This window comes from Grampus griseus (genome assembly GCF_964374135.1).
Source record: "Grampus griseus genome assembly, chromosome: 18".
Lineage (NCBI taxonomy): Eukaryota > Metazoa > Chordata > Mammalia > Artiodactyla > Delphinidae > Grampus > Grampus griseus.
The window spans coordinates 73548126-73570479 of record NC_139012.1 but is presented as its reverse complement, the minus strand read 5'-3'; the positions used below and the strand labels follow the sequence as shown (position 1 = coordinate 73570479).

The following is a 22354-nucleotide window of genomic DNA, read 5'->3' as shown; positions in this document are numbered from 1 at the left end:
ACCAGAAGAGTCCCCAGGGCCTCGGGAGGGAGCGCCGTGTGCACAGGGACACACAGACACCGAGGCAGGGGTGCGGGGCAGGGTCACCGACCCGCACACAAACCCGCAGCGTCTGGACGACACACACCCACACGAGAGGCACAGTAACGTGACCCCAAACCGTGTCACGTGCAGACCCCGCACCCTGGACAGTTCGGGGTGATCGCTCGGCCGTGTGCTGCGCCACTGTTAAGCGCCTGCTGAGTTCAGTGGAGTGACCGATTCACAGCGGCAGACAGGAGGACTCCACGTGAGGATAAGACACGAGAGGGGCCAGAAGCAGCTGCAGGGCCACGCCGTCACTCAGGATGAGCGGACGCCGGCCTCGGAGACCTTGAGACCCAAGAAACCGACCTCCGAGCGGCAGAGGAGGACTCAGGGCGGAGCCAGGACCACAGAAAGCGCTGTTCTCCGCTCGGCTCACTCGAGGCAGGTCCTACAGAAATAGTGTCACATTCCAGTTACTCAGGACTCGGCCGGCGCTGAGAGGCGCCAGAGCAGCAGGAACCGGCCCGGGGCCTGGGCTGGTGGCCGCAGGAGGTCCGGGTGGAGTGGCCACTGCCCTGGCCCCGCGCAGAGCCCGGTCCCGTGGCCCGAGTGTGCAGTGTGCGAGGGGGGCCGGAGCCCCTGCCTGGAAGGAGGGGGGGTGGTCACAGTCCTCACGGGCCCTCCGGAGACAGCTCAGCAGAAGCAGGAGAAGGAGACCGTCTAGTTTTCCTTCCTAAGTACACGCTGTCCTCAGGCTGGGGGCAGCACAGCTGGGCACAGACCGTGTCGCGGTGCTCAGCTGGCATCTGGGGCGGCTGTTCGGGGCTGGGCGGGGAGGCGGGGACTGGAGTGTCCAGCACAGTCCCTGGAAGGGAGGCCGGACCGCTCAGGTGATGAGAGGAGGTGACCTCCATTCTGCCCAAGGCCACAGCAGCAGGGGCGCCCGGCCGGCGAGGAGAAGGGCTGCTGTCTTGCTCAGAGAGAGGCTCAGAGGCAGGTGGGCAGCCTCGGCCCCGTGGCCCCAGCTGGGAGCTGCCAGGTGATGGGCCCAGCGAGCCGGCCTGAGCAGGACACGCAGGCCGCGGGCCGCCCCATCGCGGCACTGTGCTCTCTGGGTGCGGGCGGGTCCCGTGCATGCGCAGGGGGAGCGAGGTGCTGCCGGGGCCTTGGGGGCAGGGCTGTGCGTCACTTGCAATGATCCAAGTGACCGTCAGGAGTCCTTGCTGGGTCGGCGGCCAGGGACGCCTCCTCGCTGTGCCAGAGACCATAGCCAAAGTAGATGAAGAAGCCTGCGGGCCGAGGGCAGAGACCGGGTGTGAGTGGGCACCGTCGGGTCCCGGGAAGCAGTCCCCGCAGCAGCCTCTGCAGGCGGCCCCGCCGGGAGGCCTCGGCAGGTGGCGGCCCCAGGCAGGGCCCCCGTGGAGGAGGGCGCGACTCATCGTGCAGGGTCGCCTCTACGCTCAGCAAAGGCGCATCCTTCTGGGCAGCCTCAGGTCGGGGGAGCGGCTGGGCTCGGGGCCCCGGGGGCAGGGTGGGCGCTGGTTCCACAGCCTCATCTGCTGCCCACCTGGCGGGGTACCCCGCGGCCGCTGGTGGGGGGCCAGGACAGACCCTGCAGGAGTCACGCTGTCCCCGCCACGGCGGACTTCCCAGGGCACTAGGGCTCCCCAGGCTCTTCGCGCCGTCTGTACAGCCCTCGTTCTCCCTACCTGAGTGACTTAGACATTCAGGTAGCCTGGGACTGCGTGCAACCCGTGAATTTAGTCATTCCAGTGAGTGTCAGGGGCCACAGAGGTCCGTGCTCCTAACTGTCCCCCCACCCCGGGGCCACCTTTGTGCCAGTGACACAGGAGAGCAGGCCTTGAAGGAAGGACCCAGCCACCAAAAGCCCTGGGACCCAGGAGCGTGTCGGGGATGCTTGGAAGCGGGCGTCATCCGCCTCTGCCGCCTCCACTCCCTCAGTCACTGGGGCTGGGAGGTTTGGCCGCAACACGGCCTGGAGGTCACTGCTCTCGTCAGTGGCCCCGACCGGTCAAGGCCAGTCTCCCGGGCCTCGGCCCCCGGCCTCCGACACTACACAAGGAACCCGGGTCCATCTCTGCAGCGCCTGCTGTCAGAGGCCCAGAGAGGGGCCACGGTTGGTGCTAAATGGGGCCAGCACCCAAAGGGTGACCCCCCTGCTTCCCACAGGCCCAGCCAGTCCCCACGGCCCAGTGTTTGGGATGGACAGCAGACTCACGGGCTCGTTCTGAGAATGTTAAGCTCTGGCCCGAGACAACTAGTTCAGACAAAGGCTTTAAAGTTATCTAAAAGGGAAGGGAGGACCCACAGCCTACCAGGAGCTCCTCACTGTCAGAGAGGAAACCGCTGACTACGCGTGTTTTCGCTGTGTTTTGAAATCTGAAACGGGGGCGGCTGGAGGGCACAAGCCATCCAGCCAGTAGCAGGGAGGACGAATGAGCAGCTCAGCATAGGCTGGCGGGGCTGGGGGCCTCCAAGAGTCGCTGGGACATCACGTGCTGGTCACCTCGAAACCCACAAGTCACGTACCTATCAGCATCCACACTGCAAACCGGACCCACGTGCCTCGGTCCAGCTGCATCATGAGATAGACGTTCACGAAGATGCTCAGGACCGGCAGCACCGGCAAGAAGGGCACCTGCGGAGACAGGAGGCGGGGCGTCATGAGAGGGCGGGACAGACGGCTCTGCTCCACTCATTTAGCGAAACTACCCAAGAAAGGAGCGCACCCGAGGCTGATACGGACGGCCAGGTCTACGTGGCGAGGGGCTGAGTGCCAGTCCCCAGTCCCGTACCCACACCCCGTACCCCCAGCACCCCCCAAGTACACCCCCGCAGGCAAATCCTAGTAGGTGGGAGTTTGTCCTACGCTACTAATCGCCAAAGTGAGCTGTCGTCTAACTTCCCCGCTTACTCCTCCCCTGAGGGGCCGGAAGAGGGGCTTCTGCTTTATTTCTAAGGCTGAACTACCTTATTATGCGTAGAATCTAAAAATGCAGAAGCCCTGGTCATCCCCAAGGCTTGGTGATGACATGCGATCCACCAGGGCCCACGTTTATTTATGAGAAGCCCAGAGAACGCAGGGCGCTACCCCACCTGAGCGCCAGGGCCCAGCCTCTCTCAGCAGGCGCCGTCTGTGCCCGGGAGCCCCAGGCTCACATCCCTCGAGGCCGGCCAGCGAGCACCTCCCTCCGCCCACCCAGGCCTCGCAGAGCCCAGGCAGGCAGGGCGGCCTCCCGGCAGGAGCGCCAGCCTCACAGCCTCCCGGGGGGTTCCCTCCAGCCCGGTCAGGCCGAGCTGCTCACCTTGAACGAGAGCTTGGTCTTGCTCTCGGGCTGCCGCCAGATGATGGCTGTGACCACGCAGCAGAGGAAGGCGGAGCCCACGAGCACGAAGACTGCCCACAGCTCCCCATTTACCAGGGCCCCATTGCCAAGCACAGCCACCATGCAGAAGGTGATGACCAGCAGGGCTAAGAGGGAGAGAGAGACGCACTTCAGTCATTTCCCAAGTTCCCACACACAGACATCCTCAGCTCTCCCCAGAACCCGTGGAGAGCGAGGCTCCACTTCTGCAGGCACCCACCCCAGTTAGGACAGAATGACGTCACGGTCCAGGGCAAGTGCGGCTCTTCCCCACCCGCAAGGATAAGCAAGACCCCAAACACCCCACCGGGAAGGGCAGGCTCTTACCTATGAGGCTGGTTGAGATGTTCACAATTAGCCCAGAGAATTTGGAAGGCTCTGTATTTTGCGGTGAGAGTACGGTTTTCAGAGAAAATTTTTCTGCTTCTGGTAAAAAGCCCATCTGGGAATCGCTGGTGCTCACCAACTCGTTCTGGTAGACTGGGTCGAGCTCGTCACTAGTCCTGGCCATCTGGTATACCATGTTAGGCTGCTCCGGCTGGTACCTGTGAAGCAGCAGTTTGCTTGACCGTCGTAATGTGCTTTAATTAACAAGCAAAAGGACACACACTAACTCAAGTTCTTAGTAAGCCTTCAGAGGTAAGCTGCCCAGGACACAGGGCATAAAACGGGAAGAGGGTGATCAGAATGGTACATTTTCCCGCAAACAGAAAGAGAGGAGGAGACCCAGGCCTCACCTTCTGCTCCTACCTCTCTGGGCAACACCCTCCTTGGTGTCTCTGTTATGAGGCAACTTGACCTCCACCATGACCCAGCCCAGAGGAAGGTCCCAAGAGTGTCTCTTGCTCTGAGAAGTAGCACTGGCCCTTGGACGCTTAAGATATTAGGCCACTTCCAACCAAACTATGGCTGTAAGGGGGCTAACAGCACAGACAGAAATAGAAAGCAATTACGTTAGGACCCTGTCTGGTGCAGAGAGCCAGAGAACTATGTCTGCAGCCTGATGAATTCGAGAAACTCTGTTTGTAAGACTTAACTGGATCACTTTATTTTAAAACTCCCAGTGCCTTGGAATAAATAACTCTCTAGAGCTGGGTGAAGGACCATGACTTGCAAGACACGAGCCACCTGCAAGTGAGACACTCATTTTAAATGAGGCTCCGTATCTTCCCAGCCAAGATGACCAAAGGTCGGATCCTTCCCACCCGCTTTGCAAAACGGAGCGCTTTACGAATCATTCTGCATATAATCTAAGAGCGAATATAAAGATATTTAACCGCTTTTTTCACTGACTCACTCATACAATACCATTCGGTCTGTTAAGACAGTGGGGTGGACCTCAGAGAGAGTTTAGCACTGAGCTCTTGGGAAGGAAAGAAGGGGTGGGAAACTAGCAAACTAGCTCTAGCTGACTCTCCAGAGCCAGGTAATTAGCTGTAGAGCACGTTAGGGATGGAATCAGTGTCCTGGCAAGTGTAAAGCCCTGAGAAAGTGGGGGGCTCTCCCCAGGTGACCACACTGAGCACCTGCACAGGTATCTGTTCCCATCATGTACCCTTATCTGGGGTCGTTCCTGGGAGTGAGAAAGCAGAGCCCTGTCTCCCAGAGCAAAGGGAAACTGGAGCAGGGGTGTGCTTGAAAGGAGGGGCACCGAGGCAGCGGAGGACCCCAGGACACCAAGCCTCGGCCCAGAACTGCTTTATTAGGGCCCTCCACGGGGCTGGCCCGGTCCAGACAGGACTCCAAGCCAGAACCGGGAGAGTCTTCCTGAACACTGTCAGCTACTCCGGGACCTGTAACGGCACTCACTCCTCTGGGGCCGGTGCACTGCTGCCACGGGAGCACCACACTGACCCACGTTTCACAGGTCTTGGATTCTCCCAATTCCCACCAGGGCCTGACCCCAGTCCTCTCTGTCCCAGAACCTGGACCAAATTGAAATCGTTACCCTAAGCCTTCAAAAATTCTGATCCAAGGATCCAGGCCCAACAGTCGGGTTGATAACCTGTCTCTACCCTCCCAACATCTAGCCAGGAAAATCAGGGCCCATGAGAGAGACAGGTGGGGCCACCCCGGACTCTTCAGGGATATTCTCTGTAACCAGGCTTTCAACCACCAGATGCCACCCTCTCCCAGGCGGGTCCCAAAGGAGCTGTCCGCAGCCTAAAGTTTACACTGTATAAACCATTGACACAAACTACTAAAAAGAAGGCTGTGGCAGTGTGCCTGTCCTGGAACCCAGAAAGCCGTACCTACCGTAAGACCAACACACAGGCAGCCACCAGAGAGTAGGCCAGGAGGGTGCCAATGGACATGAGGTCCACCAGGTCCTTCAGGTCGAAGAGGAAGGCCATCACCCCTGGGGAGGAGACGAACGTCAGGACCGAGCACGACCCTCCACAGCCGGCCAGAACCACAACCCCACCTGCGACCCAGGCTGTGTGAGGCGTGCCGCTTCTACTTTCCCCCTTGCTCTCCCCGGCCCTTTCCATGGAAAAACACTTAAAGGGGAGAAAAGCTCAGGATTAACCATATACGCAGCTCTCAACAGACAGTAATAGTAATTAACATTTATGTGGAGAGTACTTTTATCAACATGATCCTTTCTGACCCTCATGGCAATTTTGCCAGCCATCCCTACACTAAAAATGGAGAAAGTGAAGTTGAGACATGTTAACAGACTTACCTAAGGTCACACAGCTATTAAGTGGAAGAGTCAGGCTCTAAGCTAGCTTCTTATGGCTCTGAGTCCAATGTGTCTTCCCCTACACCATGCAGACGTATAGACAGACATGTATATCTATCCATCACCCCATCCACCACCCATCCACCATCCATCCATCCATCCATCACCTACCCATCATCTACCCACCCATCATCCATCCATCAACTACCCACCCATCATCCACCCCTCCATCGTCCAGCCATACACCATCCACCCATGATCCATCCACCCATCCACCCATCATCCACCCACCCATCCATCCATCCATCCTCCATCCACCCACCCATCCACCACCCATCCACCACCCATCCATCCGTCATCCACCCATCATCCATCCATCCATCCTTCCATCCGTCATCCACCCATCCATCCCTCATCCCTCATCCAATGGCACTCGTGAGCACGCCAGTCCCTGGGTGCTAGGTATGTGCCACTGAACAAGGCAGACCAGACAGCCGCTGGCCTCCCCAAGCATTCACCGGAGACTCGCATCAGCAGGCAACAGTGGTGAGGAGGCGGCTGGGGGCAAGTCCACTGCCCTCAACAGAGGATTCTAACCCAGAAGATGGGCGTGGAAAGCAGTGTTATTCCCAGACAATACAGTCCCTTCACCATGACCCCACTTCCAGCAAAACAAAACATGCATGCTTCTTTGAAAATCTTCTGTAGGTCTTTATGGGAATATGCATGGCTGTTCACGTGGGTGTACGTGTCGAGTCTCCCATTTAAAAAATAACTTGGCTGCATCCACTTTGGGATATTTTCAAATCACATGCAATCAACACAGGTTGAAACATAAACACTAAGCCGTAACTTTCCCGCAAATATTTCTCAAGCCCACACAGACCACTGCAAGTAAAACAAATTCAAATTGAGGCTAAAAAACAGAATTAAAGAGCAGTGAGGCCCTTCTGGATAATTAGAAGAGGAGCCCCCTGTGTGAGCTACAAATGCCTACGCTCCCACTCAGAGGAACTCGAGCCAAACTTTTTCCATGTGAGGTGATTTTAGAAAACGAAATACTTACTTACCACCCCCGCCAAACGAAAAGAAAAAGCAAACCCTTGGTTTGGCGATGTGAGTCACTTTAAACATTATAGTTTGATGTCCCTTAATCAGCACAGGAAGGAAATTAAGGCCAGTCTTCAATACAATCAAATTACCAGTAAATACTGAAAAAACACTATTTCCAATTCCTTAATCCCTTAAACATACTGGTCACATTTTGACACATGGTGCCCCTTAATCTGCCCACGGCAATCACCCTCAAGAATGCAGACTCACGTAACGAACGTGTAAAATAAGAAAACCTGGCTTTCCTTCATTATGTAATGTTAATCCAAAAAACTATACGCACACGTTGCTAAGGGCGTAAACGCTACTGACAACAATTCACTCTGTAAGATGGTCATGCGCCTCACTCAAGGCTATTTGACAAGTTCCTGTGATGCAACTGTCACTGGTATCCTGTGTCATCATTTACCAAGAAGACCCACTGCTCTACTCATGGGCTGGAAGGAACCAGCCATTTTGGCCCCAAAACAAACCAGGAACCAAGCGGCAAGCTCTGCACTCACCGGGCAAGAGCATCCTCACTTTACCTCTCTGAGCCTCCGCTTCTCATCTGTGTGCACCTGCCTCCTGGGCTATGAAACGCAATTCAATGAGGAAACATTAAAAAAAAGCACAGTCTCCTTGCGGGGCTGCCATGGCTTTCATGGCACACACAGAGCTCCAAGGGTTCTCTAGCCCCCGCCTCTCCTCTCTCGGAACTGTCCTCTTGGCGAGGGACCCGATATGCGGTCAGATCAGCCTCCTCTGGACCTGCCATTGTTTACAAACTCAGGGCGAATGGCTTCACCAGCCACACCCTCAATGTCCCCTGGGGAATAGGTGACACGCTTTATAAAGCATCGATCATAAGGGATTCTCACTTCCCAGAGAATTCACAAGCTAAGACGCACGGATGGTGAATTTCCAGTACCAACAAAAAGTCACCCGGTTTGTACCGTGTAAAATGTCATCCCACCAAGGTCTGCTCGGGGACATTCAGAAAAGGGGAAAGACGCCGGGCTTTGAAGGGACAGTGTGTATTCTAAGCTCTGTCCAATGAAACGATAACAATTTAAAAATTCAAATTGTTTGAGAATTCCATCACATGCTCTGTAAAACTGGCTTCTGCCTTTTGTCAAAAAGGCACTTAGTTACCTTGAAATAAACCAGGTACAAGAGTAAAAACCCAAAGTTAAAAAAGACCAGTTATAGCGTCTCTCAGACCAGCACAAGTCAAGATATTTCCCTAGGGAATAATGACTCCACTGTTAAAATACTGGCACGTGAAATTCCAGTTCTTACCGGCAATGGCACCTGAGGTTAACGTGGCGATTATTGGTGTTTTGGTCCTATCGTTGATCTGGGCCAAAAATTTAAACAGCAGCCCATCTTCAGCCATGGCATAGATAACTCGAGGCATGGGAAACATGGACCCTAAAAGGCTAGATGGGAAGAAAAGCAAAATGCATCCGTAAGATATCTCATGGGAATAAAGGCACCGTAACGCGCCATGCGTGTTTACCACCGAGGAGAGGCAGCTGCCTCCAACCTGTGAAGCCCGCACCTAAAAGACGGACTCAACACACCAGCCCCCGGAAAAGCACTCACTGCAAAGGCTAACAGGAACGGGAGATGTGTGACGTAAACTAGCGTGGCAGCTAGACAGTTTTATGGAAGAGAAATTTTGTATTTATTCCCGTGATTATTTCTAGCTGAATCAAGCAGAAAATAAAAGCATCGCTGCGTTCATGAGGATTTCTCTGTGGTCAATCCGTTTTTAGCAAATACTTCCTGTGTGTCCAGGCCAGCAGAAAACATCAAAGTGTTTCTCATTAAAAGGCACGTGCTCCCCTTTTCAAGGTAGCCTCTGCTTTATGGCCAAACTAAGGGCCAAAAGACAGCGTTCACAGAGGCGGCCTGGTCCAGTGGCCACAGATGGGGACAGAGAACCAGGACCTTGCTGAGTAGACAGTGCTAAAATGTGGGCTTCAGGTTCTTCGAGATGAAATGTCAGTAACACCAACAGCCCTTGGGGTGACCGACAGCAGCACGAGGGGAGAAGCCACACGATCAGGGCTGGGGTTTGGCTCTATTTCAAGGGACAAGAGGAATATTCACAGCAGACCCGCCTTCCCGGGAGTTTCCGCTTCCTCACCTGGTGGAAAGGGCACAGAGGGAGCCGATGGCCACTGCGTACTTGGCGCCCTCCCAGCCCACGTGCTTGAAGGCGTCTGGCAGGGGGCTGTCCTTGTCCAGGCAGAAGTAGGGCATCATGAGCGTGAGGGCGGCCGACACCCCGAAGTAGGCGACGAAGCAGATGAGAAGGGACGCGACGATGCCCACGGGGATGGCCTTCTGGGGGTTCTTGACCTCCTCCCCTGCAAGGAGCAAGGGGTCAGCTGGGGGGCTCGGGACCACCCCATGGCATGCGGCCCTGTGGGGACCAGGGCCTTCCCCCGGCACCACAGACCACGACACCCACAAGCCCAGGGACAGTGTTCTCGGCCTTCACACTGATGGTCGGCAAGGAAGACTCGCCGCCTTTAGCAGAGAACACGCGGGAGGCCCGGGAGCCCGGCCTGTTCAGTCACCAGGACGACGGTGTTTTTAGCGGCCCTATGTCTCCCGGAGGGTGCACAGGTCTGCAATCAGCCGCAGCTAATGCCATCCTCCCGGCCCGCAGGGGACTGGTGGTCTCGTTCAGGGTGCCACTTCCCGTCAGGCCTGCCACTCGGGGAGTGATGAAGCGGAAGATTAGCAGGAAGGTGCGCACGCACACGGTACCCAGGAGGGAGAGAGCGGCAACGGGCACGCACGCGCCCGGGAAGGGAAGCAGCGACCTGGCCAGGTGGGCCGAGGGGGGCGGGCGTACCTGTGGTGGCGATGCAGTCGAAGCCCACGAACGCGTAGAAGCAGGTGGCTGCCCCCGACAGGACACCGGAGAACCCGAAGGGCATGAACCCCCCGACGCCAGGTTTCCCCTCCTCCGTGTCACTGGAAGAGAGAGCCACGGTCAAGAGGCCAGCACCCGCTCTGTGGTCCCCAACAGGAACCATCCCAGCTGCCCCCCTGCGGCCGGGCCCCCCCCACGGTGAACGGTCCTGGGACAGCGGTCACAGCCGCCATACTCCTGGGCGACGGGCCTCCCTGCTTTTCACAGCCAGGGCTGCAAGGGGCCACCAAGCCCTTTCCAGACGCCCCGGCTAAACACTGATTTGTGTGGGGCAGGGACCGCAAGGCAGGGTGCCCGTCAGGAAGGGGAGGAACCGGCGACCGCAGCCTCTCCCCCGGGACCCCCAGAGCATGGCTCAGCTGCCCGCCAGGCGCGGCGGTCCCCGCCCGCCCAGGACCAAAATGCAAAGTCCTGCACGTTTACCAGCAGCTCGTGTCTGAAAACAAGCATTTCCAGAGATGCCGCGGTTAGAAAGGGTGAACTGTCTCGGTGGAGAAAAGCCGCCCCTGCCTCCCGTGCACCAGGTGAAGGGCGCGGGTGCCTGTGCGGGTGGGGTGGGTTTTCCGGATCTGAGCGCACTGTCCTCACGCTCTGTCCCCTCGTGGGAGAGCTGGGCCATGCCTGTGCCCACAGCCCAGATGCAACCAGGCGCACGAAGACGGCGACCTCAAGGCTGACGGGACAGCCGGGCGGATGATCTGGTCCCTGAAAGCCACCGTGTGGTCTCGCTGGCCAGCCCCGCCCCCCGACTGTTCATTCCAGGACCTGAGACATCATTTTAAAGCCACTGCACTGTTAGGAAGGTCTGTTCATCAGAGCCGTTTAACCTTCAGCCACAATTAAAACAAAATGAAAACTCCCCACTCTCCATCCTAGGACCCTAAAATTTACCCAAAAATCTGACAAAAGAGATCAGAAAGGCCCGCTTCCACGTTTGGCTTTTGTTTCCTGGATAAGATGAGCCTGTCGGTAAGGGTGCACCCAGAGGCCTGGGGAGCTGGCCAGGCACCTGCCTCCAGCCCTGGGTGTCCTGAGCCCCAGATACGGAAGGGAGATGGGGCCACGGTCTCTCAGGGCTGACGCAACACAAGCTGAGTGAGAGTGAAAGAGATTATCATAATCACATTCTGATACTTCAGTAATTCTGAAAACCTCTGAAAAAAGCCTGTGAGGAAAGTTCCACGTATTACTTCTTTGTTCTAGGGCATCAAATAGGAAGGCATTTCCAGATAAAGTGGCTCCCGCCACGGTGCTGCAAGAAAATCTTTTCTGAAAGCAAAATTCAGAGCTTGATCATGAGAGAAACATGAGGGGAAAGGGATTCCTGAGTGAGTCTGACCATGGGCCCCAACCACGCACAGTCCTGGAATTAGAACGAGGATGCTGTTTCCCCGACACCTTCCTTAGTCAAGTACAAGGAAAGAAAACTTAACCCAAACTTCAAACAAATCAAACACCCTCAGCTACCTGACTGCCAAAAAAACAATTAAACAATAACAAAACATTCTAGTTCAAATTACACTAAAAAAAAAAAAAGACTCGTATTGTCACAGCCGACAGCATCACCAACCTCATGACTGTCACGCACCCAGACACAGAGCAACACTCACTTGTTCAGGCAGAGGTGGCCAGATGTGTTCTGGAAATCCTCCTCCGTGAGCTGCCAGTTTTTAATGGATCCTTTCACGAATCCCGACACCATGATGAAGCCCAGGACCAGAACGTTGACACACGTGAAGACCTTGTTGACCATGGCCGACTCCTTCACGCCCAGGGTTAGCAGTCCTGTAAAGCGCGTCAACAGAAACTCTCTCAGTGTGAACCTCACGCCAGGCACGTCCTTCTGGGACGGGGACGGGGACGGGGACGAGAGGGTGACTTAGGAAGAATCCAAGCAGCGTCAGACCTCCGAGGAGGAAATGGGGCTGAATTCATTCTCATTCTAGAGGCAGGGATCAAAATAACCAAGGTCTGCGGGGGTGCTGAACAAGGCCATCAAGGCTGGCCTTCCAGATCCCCTCTGGACTCGAGACGCCGGGCCAGGGGCACCAGCAGAGGCGGCGACGTGTCAGCCAACGGCCCCCGAGAGCAAGGCCCGCCCTCCCCGAGGAGGAAGAGAGCCCTCCCTCTTCCTGAACCTCCATCCCCCAGAGCCACCCTCGGGGGCAGGATTTCATTTCCTCCAAGAGACACTTTGCTCGGATTCTCGGGAGGGTGAGAGTTTCCCAGAAGACGAGTCATGCGCTCACTGCTAGGGGGCGCTAGCAGTGACAGCCACCTGGGCTGTGGGACCCCTGCCGCGTACGGGTCCTCCTGGGACTCAGCGCACAGAGAACAACGTATAAGCTAGACTAGTGCCAGCTTGTAAACTCCGGATAAAGACGACACCGAATGATAAAAACCCACGGGAGCCACATGACACCACTGCCACAGGGCACGCTTCTGTAGTGAACTCTCGGCTGGGCAAGAAAGAGGCAGGGAAGGTGCCTGGTGACACGTGACCACTGACCTGATTGGAAACTACTGCCCTGCCGTGTAGGTCTCTCATACGTTTTAAAACAAAAGACGCTCTACGTAATAGACTGAATTCTGAAAAACAGGCATTAGGACAGAATTGAGCAATTCGTCACAGGGAACACTTCTCCGCCGTGTTTGTTCTTCAGCGTCCCTCCCTCTCGTGTTTATGAAAATCTCACTCGTGCAGACTTAATTTCTGATACATGTTCCTGCCAGCTGGACCAGAAATACTGCTGAGACTGGCCTGTGCGGAATGATTTCAATTATGTGGTGTGTAAAATACGGCACGTTGTTTTTAAAACCCATCCAAGATTTTCTAACCTCAAAGGAGAATTTATCTGCGTTTCAGCTTAATGTTTATGTAAACAAAACTCCCATCCTAGTGGCTGACTCGGATAAGTGTCACTAAGAAGCTGCCGTCAGCTGTGTTCAAGCCACGTCTGCGATTTTAAAATTCCGTACCGGCAACTTCGTGGTGAAGCTTATTTATTTAAAGGGTGTTTTGCCGGCCGTTGGGTGTAAACCACCCGAGCCTTCGCCAACACTGAGGCCCTCATTCCTCCACATCGCCCTGGCTGACCAACGCCAACTTTCCTTTTCCAAGTAGTCATCCACTGACTGCAAAAATTTGTATTTCTGTATCAAAAAGCCTGCAGCATTAACAAAATCTTATTCCACAGTTACGCAAACACCTGAGATTCTCTTTTAATTAAATGACACGTAACTCGACCGATTCAAGAGGTCAATCCTACGTGAATCTCTAAGAAGCCATTTTGACAAAAAAGATGTCTGTATCAATTACAAAAAGGAGAAGAAAATGGGGGGATGGGAGAAAGAGAAAAGGAAGAAAGCAACTTAATGGGAGCCTGTCCTACACCTTGGACCCCTCGCTCCAACCCAGTGCCTTCCGGTGTGTGGCTTTACCTGTTAAGATGAGAATTATGATCACGGCAAATATGTCCGGGTTTTCGGCCAGCACCCCGGGCGCGTTCAGGGCCATGTGCGTCCGCGAGAACTCCCCGATGGGTTTGCCAATCAGCTCGTCAAACGTTGCGCTCCAGGCTCTGGCTACGCTCGAAGTGCCTGCCACGAAACACACCGTCAGACGAAACTGAAGGGAAACAGTTAACGGAGCACCTGTCACCAAGCTCGGCACCGGCGGCACTCACGTAGGGATCGCAGCCGGCGCACGGGGGTCCAGCGGCAGCCGCCGGACCCCGGGATGTGCTGACTCGGAAGTGAGGGTCAGTTAGTGTTTGCAGAGACGTGAGAAGTGGAGCCTGGCAAGAAACCCGTTTTCCATCACAATCAATACGACGTGTATAGCATGCGTTTCGAACGTACATGTAACTCAATTACAATAAAAGTCTAACAAACTAATGTTACCCTGAGCACAGAGAGGCACTCTGACAGTACTGACTTCTACTTATTTGATCTCATCCGACAAGAACTCCTGAGGGCGAACCGTTCAGGTGACTTCACGACCCACTCCTGGGCTGCAGTGAGCAGGGGCCACGCTCCTCAGGAAGCGCCTCCCCTAAGACCCCAGCAGCAGAGCCGACAGGCCTGCCTCCCGCTGCGGGGGACTAAGGGCGGCGGCTCGGGGCTGGCTCCACGCCAGCAGCGAAGTCCCCGCTCACCCCTGCCTCTGCTGCTCCGGGCCCGGGCGGGCACCACTGACGCGGGCCGTGGCCCCGAGGGTCTGCCCGACGTGCTGGGTGCGGCGTCCAGCACCCCAAAGGCCAAGAGCAGCTGACTGCTCTCTGTCTCTGTCTCTTAATCTGAATAACGGCACTGCTCTTCCAGCAATGCTTCCCGGGAAATGTCGCTAAAGTTCCAATATCCACAAAAAGTTTCTTTATCTTCAAAGGGGGCCCTGCTGGTGACCGTGGTCTGGATCTTCCACAGAACTTGGCCAGAGTGACCTGCAGGACTCCATTTCACCGTCTGGTCTCACGCTAAGTGTTCTTCCAACAACTCAAAAAGGAAACCACATTTCTTCATCCCGAGTAGCCAGCCTATGACGAGTTCTGTCCTTCGAGGCCACAACCCAGTGAAGCAACAGGTCACTACCTCTCCTGCCCCAGAGGCCAGCTCGCTGCCAACAGGGCTGCCCAGCTTTTCCTGCCAGCCTACCCCCTCCCCACCCTTGAATCGTGGCTTTTAAAAGAAACACATTTGATAGAAAAGCTGCCCTTGCTCAGGAGGTGAGGCCGAGAGCTGCCTGCAGTAGCGCGGGGGTGCGTCTCACAGGACACCACCACTCTGGCCAAGACCCCGTCGCCACCTGCTGGTCCAGAAGCTGCAGGTGCTTCACGTTCACCATTCTGTTTTATTCGCAGGTAAATCCTCTGGAAACATAACGGCCCCTTTAAAATAGCTGCGTTCCCACCGAGAGGCTGCAGCTTGTAAGGACGTGTATGGTTGCAAGTTTTGGTGCTGCACTGAGAAAAACGTGATTAGGAATTTTATTTTCCAACCCAGAAGAGTAAGCTCTCGGCAGGTGCTGGAAAGAAAGGGAGGGTGTCGCCCAGGGAGCCTGGCGGAGCCCAGGCGGAGGCCCAGCACCACACACGGCTTCCCAGAGGGCAGGCACGGGAGCCAGCGGGGCCCACGGGGTTCAACGCATCCCACGCCCCGGTTTTCTGATATTACTTCAAAGAGCTAAAGCAGAACTGGAACAGTTAGTGGCCATTTGTATTATTTCTGTTTGCGAACCGGCCACTCGTATCCTTCAGTTATTCTGACATTCAGCCGTTTGTTTCTTTTAAGTGGATGTATTCAGCTTCGGCTGTAATCAAAATACAAATAACATAAAGAGAATAACACTGAAACCTATCGAACAGAAAAGACTATGTTTTTGGTGTTTTCGTTTGTTGGTTGGTTGTTTCTAACGCTGACGCCAAGTCCAGAGTCAGCAAGGACGTGAGGAAAAGGGGCCCTTGGCCGTCAGGAGGATCGCAGGCAACACAGGCCTTGAAGATACGCAGGCCCGCTGACCCAGACATTCTGCTTCTTAGACCATTTTAAAGGAAAAAGCACAGCTTTTTCTTTTTTATGCCGAAGTCATTAAGTTACTATTTATAACAACACCACAGCTGGAAACAATCTAAATACCCCACAAAGGCACCCAATCAATTATCTGCATATAAATCTATATAATGGTACATCATCAAGAATATTACTGTGGGGCTGCCCTGGTGGCGCAGTGGTTAAGAATCCACCTGTCAAGGCAGGGGACACGGGTTCGAGCCCTGGTCCGGGACGATCCCACATGCCGCGGAGCAACTAAGCCTGTGCGCCACAACTACCGAGCCTGTGCTCTAGAGCCCGCGAGCCACAACTACTGAGCCCGTGTGACACAACTACTGAAGCCTGCGCACAGCAATGAAGACCCAACGCAGCCAAAAATAAAATAAATAAACGTACAGAAAGAAAAAAAAGAATATTACTATGGAAAAATAACGCTGTGAAAAATGTACACTATATATTGTTTTACAAGTACAGAGACACGCTAGACAGAAAAATATACATTCAGGTTCACAAAAATATTAACCGTGTTACATCCCTAAACTCTGTGAACGGAGGTCACCCTGCTCCTCCACAGGGTCTAACATTGAGCGGGATGCCGGGCACAGAGGAGGTACCTGATAAACGTTCGCTGAAAGGATGAATGAATAAGAGAATTAATTTCTCCAGGCTGTCAGAGTGGGTAATTTCCACTTTCTTCTTTGCGCTCTTCTACGTTTCCTAAATTTTTCTGTATCAGTGATGTATTTACTCAAGTAATCAGAAAAAAAATACTGAAAGAGACTACGTCCTTTTTAACTAGATACAAACACCCTACTGATTCTGTGTCTGTCGTGCTAACAGGACTGCCCTCCTTGCTGGCCTGGCTTGTCCCCACTAAGGTCATCCCATGTACTTGATCATTAAAAAGCAAGGGCAGTGATGCCCGAGGGTGGCCTCCGCCTTGCGTTAGAGGAAAAGGGAAAGTGTGTAGCAGTTCAGCGAGGCGCAGGTGCCGGGGAGGCGCCAGACTGTGTGTCTAGGGAGCCGAGCGGGGCGCGGCCCACGGCTGGGGTGGGAACAGCCGAGGCGGCAGGGGGCAGGCTCCGGGCCTCCCGGACCTACCGATGATGTAGGAGAGGATGAGGTTCCAGCCGGTGATGAAAGCCCAGAGCTCACCCACGGTGACGTAGCTGTAGAGGTAGGCCGAGCCTGTCTTGGGGACCCGAGCGCCAAACTCGCCGTAGCAGAGGCCGGCCAGCACGGAGGCCAGCGCGGCCACCAGGAAGGAGATGACGATGGCGGGCCCCGCGTTCTCCCGGGCCACGGCCCCGGCCAGCACGTAGACGCCGGCCCCCAGCGTGCTGCCCACCCCCAGCGCCACCAGGTCGAACGTGTTGAGGCAGCGGGACAGCCGGCTCTCCTCCCAGCTGCAGTCCACCACCTTCCGCCGCAGCATCTGCTGCCCGACGCCCACCAGCGCCTTGCACCCCATCCTGCGGCTCAAACCTGCCGAGAGAAAGAACAAAGTGTGTGTCAGCGTCGCCCCGCTCTCACCATCAACCCTTCATCACAGCCGGATGGCGAGGTGCGCCCGTGCCGTCATCTACAGCTAAGGCCTCGCACGTCACGATTCCACGGCCCGCGGTCACAACACCCACCCACGGCTTCCCGGTCTCAGGCGTAACCAGCGGGAGAAACGCCCGGAGGCCCACGCGCCGGCCGACTGGGCTCCGGTCACTGAGCCTCCACACTGATTTCAGTTCTTAACCAAGAGCCTCCTACGGGCAGAAGGAGCACGAGAGGCACACATTGAGGACGTCGTCCCTGCCCTCAATAACCGTGCGATTTGCCAGGAAAGGCAAGACGCCATTCCAAGTGGGCTGCTGGGGAAAGAAAACCAAACCACATTTTAATTTAATTATTAGGACCCAGAGGCCTTGAGTAGCAATGACAACGCCGTTTAGAGACCTTCCTGGGATCCTCTGAGACGGCAGGGGTCAGGCCGCCTCCACTGTAACACAGAGTTAGGTCCAGAGCAGAAAAGCGCTGAATTGCTAACAAGTTAGGGCTCCTTGTAACCGTCACTACCCGGGGAAGCACTTCCCTGGACCAAAATGTTGGCCCCAAGTGCTGTGTGATGCACTCCTGATCACACGCCAAGAGGGGGCCCCCGTGCACACACGGCTCCCGGCCTCCGACTCTCACACGGGACACACCCAGTGGGGGTCCCAGGAGGCCACCCACACCGTGAACAGCATCCCAGGACAGTGATTTAAACGCTGACAGACACGGCCCCGGCCAGGTGGCCAAGGTCGACATCAACAGTGACAAGTTATAGTTGACCATATGATGTGATAAGAAGGGCCTTTACCTCTGACAGCCTCCTCCCCAAACCCATAAGCCCAGGCTAACCCTGAGAAAAAGATCAGACAAATCACAGGCGAGACAAACTCTCTTCGAAACACCTGACCAATCGTCAGGAGTCATCGAAAACAAGGAAGGTCGGAGAACCGTCTCGAGCAGGGGGAGCCCAAGGAGACAGGACGCCACACGTCACGTGGGAGGGGATGGGATCCCGGAACAGAAGGAGAATGGCAGGGAAAACTAAGGCGGTCTGAATAAAGTGTGGACTTCGCTGTATCAATATCGGCTCGTTAATCGTAACTAAAATACCACACTAGTGTAAGATGTTAACCAGAGAGAAAAGTGGGTGCGGGGCACGTGGGCACTCTCTGTACTAGCTTCAGGCCTTCCTATAAATCTGTAAACGTGTGCTAAGATAGTTTTCAGACAACAGCATCCGCAGAGATAAGCTATCACCATGACTTTTAGCTCCTAAAAATTCATCTTTATGATCCATTGGTATTTACTGACCTACCTTTGCTGTAAGCAAGTCACTGGAAAGCAAAACGGTCTAAATGGAGACAGCAGGTCCAGCCAAGTCCACACCCAACCACCTGGCGCCCTGGACCGCCCGCCCACACCCTTGTGGCCCCGCCCCCTCCCAGCCTCAGGCCAGGCCCCCGTGGGTCATGTCACTGGCCAGCTCCCGGTCACAGAGGGACCAGTGGATGGTCCTCTCTGCCAGGCCAAGAGGAGAGATAAAGTTTCTCAAGACTCAGTTTTTAGCTAGAGTGGGCAATCAACTCATCCGATCCGACCTCCTTCTCGTAAAGACGAGGGAAAACAACTCAGACACCCAGTGTCAGACAGGGTCACGAGCTCGGAAGGTGCGGGGGTGGCTCCACATCTGGGTCTGGCGTTGGCGGGGGTGGGGGGCGGGAAATGATATCACCGTCAGTGAGGTGGGGAGGAAGTGGGAGGAAATGAGGGAAAAAGACCTTGTTAGTGGAACAGCAGTGGAGCAGGAAAATCACAGACACAGGGGCTGATAAGAGCTGAGAGGGCAGGGACAGACCAGGAGACACGCAAAGGAGCAATGGCGCCCGGGGGGTTTCCGGCCACTCACGGGCCAGCTGCCGATGCTCGGTCGGGCAGTGAGGACCTGCCGGGGCTCCGGTGCTGTCCGGGGAGCCCAGGGCGCGAGTCCTCCCGGGCCTGCCTTTCCCTTTCTTCCTCCCAGGATTTACCTGGATTCATTCAGGTCAGGCTGTGAACAACAGCAAAGCCTTTACTAAACCACTGCTTGGATAACAAGTCAAAAGGACAGATGCACCATTTCAACACAACCCTTAGCAGAAGAGGAATGTGTGAAGATGCGGCATACAACTGCTCAGCATCATCTTGGGGAGGGAGGGGAGTATTTTAAGAAGCCAGGAACCTTCAAGGGGAGCGGAGTGTGAAAGCTCCCGGTTACTGGCATTGTTTTCAACTTGCCTGGTAAATGGGACTGACATTTGGAGAGAGCGCTGACCTGCTCGCGTCCTCTCCTAGATGTAGTCGTTGGTTCATAACAGACGGATTCTCTCCCCTAAACCAAGTGCAAAGCAAAGACAGTGCAGTTAAATAGCGTTTTCTTTCCTCAGCTTCACAGAGGAAAGTAACCCCAGGGCCCAGGAGGCACCTGCCTCCCTCTGAACGACCAGACACGCTGTGCCCTGGGCTCTTTGCAAGGGCTGGGTCCACAGCGCACACGCCTTTCCAGATGTGCTGCCGTCTGGAGCAGAAGCAAGAGCTGCCGGAGTGACCCGACTGGGACGCCTGGCGAGGGGCACACTGGAGCCTGGGGATACTTTACCAAGAGCCCGGTGACCTCACTTTAGGCCGGAATGACCCCCCTGGACGCGCAGCTGCAGTGCGTGTGCCACATGCCCCTGGGTGGTATCACCGGCACAGGCAGACACCCTCTCCAAGAACCCACTCACTAACCCTGGGGGGCCCCCGCACCATCTTCAAAATAAAGGGGGCGGGGCATCAAATTCTGTAAATTTAGATACCGATTTTAGACGCAGGTTTTCAACCGTATGTGAACGGGACTTCTTGGTGGAGCCCACAAACCGAGACTCCAGGGAGGCAGTGGACTTCTAAGCAGGGACACAGCGCCCCCGTTCCTCACGAAGGGTCCTGGGCTGTTCCTCCCTCACAGGAGCCGGAGGGAAGTGCTCCGGGTGCCAGTGGACGGGAGCACAGGAGGGCCCGTTAGTTCCACCTTGGTTACTTCCTCGGAGCTCCCTGCTGTCTGGGGAAAGGGCAAACCCAACTTCCTTGGAAGCCACTGGCACAGAAACGCAGCTGCTGAGGCCCAGCGCTGAGAACGAGGAAAATGCAAGTACGCTGTTTCTACTTTCCAGGGTGGGAGAAAATGAGATGCTCGCTAACCTTGTTCAGGTTTATTTTAAAGAAATGTCCTTTCTGTCTCCTTGGGAGTCGTGCAAAAACTGTTCTCCGGGTGGCATCGCCTGGCGGCATTTTGTACACATTACGGCACGACTCATTCACGCCTGGACTCCTAAGGTGGGCACTCAGCCAGCAGTGAGACCAAATGAAACTTCTCCGTGTGAAACCCATCTAAGCACGTCAACACCGGCAGCGTCAGGGTCACGCGGACTTCCTGCTGCTGGGATTTACGCAGACAGTCACCAAATACTTTGAAAGGATTATCTGGAAATTACGTTACCCTCTCACATGGGGAGGAATTTGTGCAACAGTCGACACCTACACTTTCAGTTTTTGACAGAAATCCTGTAACAGCAAGAGCCTCAGCTCTGTCTTCCTCCCGATTCATTTATTATTAAAGAGCACTTACCTTATGTGTTATCCTCTCAGAAAAGCAAAGAAAATCTGCCCCTTTCCCACAGAATTTCTAACCCCAAGTTTTATTCTGGTGATCACTATATAGCAATAGGAGCCAAGTGACCAATGGTCCCGACTGCAGAGATAAAGATGCTGTGTTCAAGGCGTCTGACAAAGGTGGGCAAGTGGGAACTGGATGATTTTTTTTTTACTCTCAAACGTCATGACAGTCCCATCACTGAAAAAGTCCGCTTAATGGCTCGTGGGAAGGAGGGGAAGAGGTCAGACGTAGGCTGCGGTAGACACTAAGTTCATAAATCCTTTGGGGAAAGTCTTAATATTGAAATTTTATTGCCCATGCTTGTGCTTTTCCTTTAAGCGATCTTTACAACGGTCCCAGACATGGGAGCCACCTAGAGTGACATCTGCCCTTCCCGTGGGAGAATGATGCACCGTGGTCCACACGTGTCCCGGGCTAGAGAAAGTAGGTCCTCGCTAGGGCGCTCACCTGTGGGACACACAGACCGGGGGGCCGACGAGTCAGCAAACTCACTTCAGCGCTCCTACGGCCACGTGGGGGACTCCCCCCAGGAGCCCACAAGGCTCTAGAGCGCATGCAGGTTTCACAAGGAAGGGAGCAGAGGGCCCACGACAGGGCCCTCTCAACCAGATGTGGTCCAAGGGGGTCCAAAAAAAGCGTTTCGGGACGTGGGCCATCATGGGGACGGAGACTCACGGCAAGGAACAAAATCTGAGTTGAAGGAAGTTCTTCTCCAAGCCAGATTCACAGCCCCCAGATGTCAGGAGGACCAGGTGCAAGAGCTTAAAGTTAAAAAAAAAACTGTGGCGTGGAGGGGACCAGCCAATGCTGATGGAGACCCAACGTGTGGGCACGTGGAAGGAGGGAAGGAAACAACAGAAGGGAACGAAAAGCACAGGGGGGATGGGGGGGAGGGGACAACACAGCGGGGAAGGTCTGCAGTGGGTGACAGGGGCCGGCCGGCTCACACCCCACGTCCTCAATGGGCAGCAGGAGCCTGTCTGCCTCCAGGACCCAGAGTCTCTCTTAAAGTCCCTCAAGATCTACACTTGTCTGACCCCAGGCAGCACGGCCATGCTGAGGATAAAACTGAATTCCTCCAAAATTCGCAGATCTCACAGCTGTTAAGATGCCCTGTGCTGACACGGCCAGGTTTAGGGAAAAGCATAAACCCGGTCCCAGCCCAGGAAGCAGAGCGTCAGGGCCGGGCCGAGGGGTGATGGGGCTCCTGAAGAGGGGTGTGGGACCAGGCTTAACGGTCCGTCTCAAAGACCACCACCTCCACGGGGAAGAAAAGGTCCACTCCACCCAGCGAGGACAGAGGCCTAAAGCCCGCAAGGCGCTTGGGCCTGTCTCTGCTTCCACTGAAGACACTTTGTGCTTGGCTGAAATCCACAACCAATAGGTAATGTGGTCTCCACCGGCATGGGGGGCACAAGGCCCACCAT

At 55.3% G+C, this 22354-nt stretch overlaps 1 protein-coding gene across 2 annotated transcripts in view; it reads right to left on the bottom strand.

Moving 5' to 3' along the window:
• Positions 1-492: 492 nt before the first annotated feature.
• Positions 493-22354, bottom strand: part of SLC7A1 (solute carrier family 7 member 1) — a 64775-nt gene continuing 42913 nt past the window's right edge. The window contains exons 3-13 of one of the 2 annotated variants that reach the window (XM_082675678.1): positions 16796-17179; positions 13586-13744; positions 11755-11929; positions 10064-10185; positions 9347-9569; positions 8494-8633; positions 5670-5772; positions 3741-3958; positions 3354-3520; positions 2578-2686; positions 493-1316 (exon numbers count right to left, since the gene is read on the bottom strand). In XM_082675678.1, coding sequence (XP_082531804.1) covers positions 1213-1316; positions 2578-2686; positions 3354-3520; positions 3741-3958; positions 5670-5772; positions 8494-8633; positions 9347-9569; positions 10064-10185; positions 11755-11929; positions 13586-13744; positions 16796-17165 — 1890 coding nt within the window. In that variant the 5' untranslated portion in view covers positions 17166-17179 and the 3' untranslated portion in view covers positions 493-1212. Of the gene's footprint in view, positions 1317-2577; positions 2687-3353; positions 3521-3740; positions 3959-5669; positions 5773-8493; positions 8634-9346; positions 9570-10063; positions 10186-11754; positions 11930-13585; positions 13745-16795; positions 18215-22354 lie in introns of those variants that run through there. The other variant, XM_082675679.1, reaches the window with a different exon arrangement.